Source organism: Amphimedon queenslandica, unplaced genomic scaffold (genome assembly GCF_000090795.2).
Source record: "Amphimedon queenslandica unplaced genomic scaffold, v1.1 AMPQUscaffold_7100_Cont20945, whole genome shotgun sequence".
Taxonomy (NCBI): domain Eukaryota; kingdom Metazoa; phylum Porifera; class Demospongiae; order Haplosclerida; family Niphatidae; genus Amphimedon; species Amphimedon queenslandica.
Window position 1 is genome coordinate 1 of NW_003552612.1, and position 2012 is coordinate 2012.

Below are 2012 nucleotides of genomic sequence, written 5' to 3' on the forward strand. Positions count from 1 at the left end.
GAAGTATAAGTAGGTATGTACCATACTATAATAATGAATTAAAATTAATCATAATTTATGCTACTCTGTAGAACAGCCACTGAGTTTATACCAGGCATTCCCAGGCCATCAACTAGTACTTTCCTATCATCTATATATATACTTACTCTTTATAGTCAGGCTAGACTCATCAATTCATATATTGAGGTATGTATTTAATGTACTGATGAACAGAATCACAGTGGTGCTATCCTGTAGATCAAGCTAGAGCTCTTGGGCCTCTACTTTAAGCAGCAGCTAGTGATCTGATCATTTTCCTTGAACGATATATCTGAATTACAGCAAAATTGTAGATATTGTTTAAAATACAGTACACATATTATAGTCAATGTATATGATGGATAGAGCTAACGAAAGGTAAATGTACTTTTAACTGTCAAAGCATTACTGTAAACCCGCTTTTCTTTTGTTAGACCTGATGTTATGTCATTGTTAAGAGAAAGATTACCAAGCTACATAGTTTACAGCTTTGCTGAAAGTGGATTTGATGATATTGATGCCATTCTTGAAATGGACATTTCAGACTCTCCTAATAACTCTATACACGGTATCCAAGAGTACATTGAGAGCCAGAAAGATGACTTGCCCAACTGTATAAGACCAAATTCAAATACATGTAAATTTTTACCTGGACATTACTTGCGTGTCAAACGATTAGTTCGAGAAATACAGGACGAATATGGCGAAAAACCAGTTCCTAAGAAACAAAAATTGTCAAATAGTACCTCGAATAGTACAGCCGAACCACCTTTAAATAACCCAATCACAGACATTATTACTGAAATCAATGCCAGAGTAACACAATGGTCGAGGAATTTTGATAATGGTCGTTTCAATGACATCAAAGAAAACGATCACTACTACATCAATGTCTCACGAAGTTTGTCAGATAGTAGTCAATTCACAGTAACCCTAAGGTGCAAGTGCAATGCCACTTACACTGTACAAAGGAAAAAAACTGGTTCCAAGCCTTGGGTTATTTCTAACTGGTGTACCCATTTTCAACAATGTGAAGATAAGAGACGATCTAGAGAGCAGCAAGCAAAACAAAACAATCTCTCCAGCTATTTCTCTTCATCAAAACCAATGTCAATTGAAACAACACCTATATGCCAATCATCCCTATCACTTTCACCTGAGCCTTCATCACCTCTAGCATTATCTCCAACAGCTTCCCCACTATCAACATCATCTGCTGGAAAGTTACATATTTCTTCACACTTGGACACTCAATCCACCTGTATTGCAACCACAACAGTGACAACAACACCATCAGTAGCAACCAGTACCTCTCATCATGAAAACCAGGGTTTTTCAAAAAGCCCCTCCTTCAAAATGAGAGGAGGGGCTACATCTCATGGATCTGAAAGTCCACACATTACACTACCTTCAGCAACACCTACATTAACTGAAACAACACATACATGTCAATCACCCCTATCACAACCATCACCTCCATTATCAATTACACCTCTATTATCTCCTGCAACCTTACCTAGCTCTGGACAGGTAACTCAGTACTCCATCAATACAACATCATTATCAGCAGCTGGCACTCATGATGCCAATCAGGGTATTCAAGAAGCTCCTCTGGCTAATTCTCGTACTGGAACTGATTGGTCCAGATCTGCTCGACTGAAACGGAAATTAATAGAAGCTGCTGATAAACCAGACCAGATGCATATAACCTCTTACTTTGCTGTTGCTGACAAAATTTCTCTACTTTGTAAAGAGAATCAAAAATTGTCTCTCTTGCTTCAACAAGGTCAAAAAGCAGAAACTAATGACATTGATGCTGCTGCTCCCATTCTTCAGAGTTTACTAGAGAGTGCAAAAAGGAATAGCAATAAGGTACCTACACAAAGAAGACATTCAAGTATTTTGAAAAAATTTGGCACATTACTCTATATATATGCTGGGTCTATGACATACCACTTTATTCAACAAAATATGCAAGAGGCCCTTCCATCTCT

The 2012-nt window shown here is 37.7% G+C and overlaps 1 protein-coding gene across 1 annotated transcript; it reads left to right on the plus strand.

Moving 5' to 3' along the window:
* Positions 1-29: 29 nt before the first annotated feature.
* LOC109591836 (cell wall protein RBR3-like) lies at positions 30-1890 on the plus strand (the record flags this gene model as incomplete). Its single annotated transcript, XM_020007460.1, has 2 exons — positions 30-396; positions 453-1890. Coding segments are annotated over exons 1-2 (1467 nt in total), but the record flags the coding sequence as incomplete, so codon positions are not given.
* Between the last annotated feature and the right edge of the window lie 122 nt (positions 1891-2012).